The sequence below is a fragment of the Myotis brandtii genome, unplaced genomic scaffold (genome assembly GCF_000412655.1).
Source record: "Myotis brandtii unplaced genomic scaffold, ASM41265v1 scaffold389, whole genome shotgun sequence".
Taxonomy (NCBI): domain Eukaryota; kingdom Metazoa; phylum Chordata; class Mammalia; order Chiroptera; family Vespertilionidae; genus Myotis; species Myotis brandtii.
Genome location: NW_005364914.1, coordinates 1,749,827 through 1,752,418, shown reverse-complemented (window position 1 = coordinate 1,752,418; position 2,592 = coordinate 1,749,827). Strand labels below are relative to the sequence as shown.

The window sequence follows — 2,592 nt, the reverse complement described above, 5'->3', positions numbered from 1 at the left end:
GCCCCGCATGTCCTACTTTGTACAAACTGTGAGGCTGTAGAGCCTAGAAATGGTGTTCATTAAAACACTGTTCAGGCCCTAGCCGGTTTGGCTCAGTGGATAGCGCATCGGCCTGAGGACTGAAGGGTTCGAGGTTCGATTCCGGCCAAGGGCACATGCCCTGGTTGTGGGCTCGATCCCCAGTAGGGTGTGCCGAGCCAGCTCAGCCAAGGGTTCGAAAGCCTGAGTGAGGGCGGTGAAAGGATGAAGAAATGACAGACAAAGAGAATAAGCTGGGTCTAGGGGGATCTTCCTGTGCCTGGCTGAGGCCACAGAGAGGGATCCAGAGGCCAGCGGAGCCTTTATTCTATAGCCAGAGGTAAACAAGGCAGTGGTCACCATAGTTACACTGTTCTTGTGAGTTTCACTTGTTTAGGCAGCACTTCCTGCACTTCCCACAGCCCATTAGCTTCCCAGGTAAGAATCTAGGGAGGTCATAAGGTCAAGCCTAATTATGCTAAGAGGACTGTGCTGTCTAAGCTGGGACTTGTTTGTGGCTTTGCCAACAGGTCAGTCCCAGGCTTAACCCTATAGCTGCGCCCTACACACACCTTGGGGCAAGTTGTTTTCCAATAGGGTGGGTCGGCTATCTTCCCCCCAGGCAAAGTTGCCAGTATAGCAAATGTCTGTGTGACAAAGATAACCTCTGCTGTGTGAGGGAATGACTCAGCACAGGAAACTGGGGTGTCTGCCTTCTGAGCTCTAACCCCAGGGCCCCTGTTCCTGGCTCCTGCTCACACAGCTCCAATCCACTCTGCCCTCCCTCTGCTGGAGCATAAGGTGAGTGGCTCTACACTTTAAAGGGTGCCATTGGCCCTTTAAGAGGGTGTGTGAATTTCCACCTCTCTGTCCCTGGAAAATAAGCAACCCTGCTGCTTTTCACAGCCAGATGTTTTGTGGACACTCTTGTCAGTTCTAGTGCTCTCTGCTGGAGGGCCCAGCTTGGAGATTAGATCCCACAGTTCTCAGTGGCAACCCCCCTCAGCTGAGTTCTCTCTCGGAGACTTCAGTTGCTGTTTGTGGGCACCCAGCTAGCCCTTTCACACCTTCGCCCCTTCTACCAGTCTCTGTGCGGTCTCCACTTTTGGTCCTCAGGTATCAGGATTCTCTCCTGCAAGTTTTCCATTGATTATTCAGGAAGTTTTTCTGTATTATAGTTGTAATTCCAGTTTGGTCCTGGGAGCAGCATTTACTTACTTGGCTGCCATTTTTAATATCCTATTTAATTTTAATTTTAATAGTTACATGTGAGTGGACAACACAGGTTTAGACAATTTTCAAGTGTTTGTGGAGGGCTTAGTAATTTATCCTAAAAGTATTAGTGACTAGCTACCATGTCCCAAGCAAGGTTGTTGCAGGGATACCCTGGAGAGATATGATGATGAGGTTGCTGTCCTAATGGAGCTTACTATCTAGTGAATTAAACAGACATTCTTTAAATAATCACAGAAGTAACTATTATGTTACTCAGTGCTTAGGAGAAATAGTAAGTTGTGCTAGAGAGGTTATATTCATGAGACTCAGTGAAGGCTTTCCGGAGGAAGATAGTTAAGCTGAGGTAAATGGGATAAACAGTAAAGAAGAGAACGCTTGAGGCAGATGGAACAGCTTATTCAAAGACCTGGTGGTGGGAGGGACCTGAACATTTTTTTTTTAGAAACTGCATGAAGGTCAGTTTTGGCTGAAGTCAAAGTAGCAGAGAGAGGACTACTTTTAGAAGAACAGCAGGCTTTTGCCATGCACCATGCTTACCTCTTGGAGCTCAAAGACTAATGAAACATTGTCCTATGCTAGAGGGCTTACAGTGTAGTGACCGAGACAGAGAAACAGGTAAGTGGAATATAGACACCCTAATAGATGTCTGTAGGGGTGCTGTGTGTGTGCGCGGCGGGGGCAGAGGGGGAGCGCGAGGGAGAGTTACAGAGAATGATGTATTTGGTTAAAAAACAAAAACATTGGGAAAGAGGTTTTAAAATATACTGAATAAACTTTTTTTTTTTAAGTTGTAATTTCTGATGAAAACACTCGGAAGCAGTATGAAGTGTCTGGACATTTTCCATTAACGGGCCCTTGGTGGCGAGTGAAGGTACAAGTAAAGCCTGCAGGATCAAGGAACTATCAAGTTCAAGGATTTCCATCGTACTTTTTACAGTCTGATATGTCACCGCCAAATCAAAAAAATATCTGTTCCCTCTTTCTTACAGACTGTAATGTCCCCAGTGACACTATAACTAAATTTTTAGCTTGGGTAAATGCAACATTAGGCTATGGAAATCTCAACTTTGAAAATCTTTGGGAAACGTTGAGAACTTTTGAGAAGGAAAATATGAAGAATGGTAAAAAACAATCTACACAGCAAGAGTCCCAACCAGATAACAAGACGTGGCGTTCTGTGAAAAAAACAAGTAGGTGTGATTTTTATTATCGAGTTTAGTGTAATTGAGATACTTACTGACTTAGGTCGTTTAAATATTGTCACAATGGTATCTTGGCATAGTACCTTAATTTTTTTTTTTTAGTTAATCTTCACCTGAGGTTATGTTTAGAGAAGTC

General features: G+C 44.8%; 1 protein-coding gene across 3 annotated transcripts in view; it reads left to right on the top strand.

Annotated features, from left to right (window-relative positions):
• HELB (helicase (DNA) B) overlaps positions 1-2,592 on the top strand; it is a 60,422-nt gene that overhangs the window by 22,589 nt on the left and 35,241 nt on the right. For 2 of the 3 annotated variants that reach the window (XM_014544927.1, XM_014544926.1), the window contains exon 2: positions 2,043-2,444. In XM_014544927.1, coding sequence (XP_014400413.1) covers positions 2,043-2,444 — 402 coding nt within the window. Of the gene's footprint in view, positions 1-1,706; positions 1,870-2,042; positions 2,445-2,592 lie in introns of those variants that run through there. The other variant, XM_014544928.1, reaches the window with a different exon arrangement.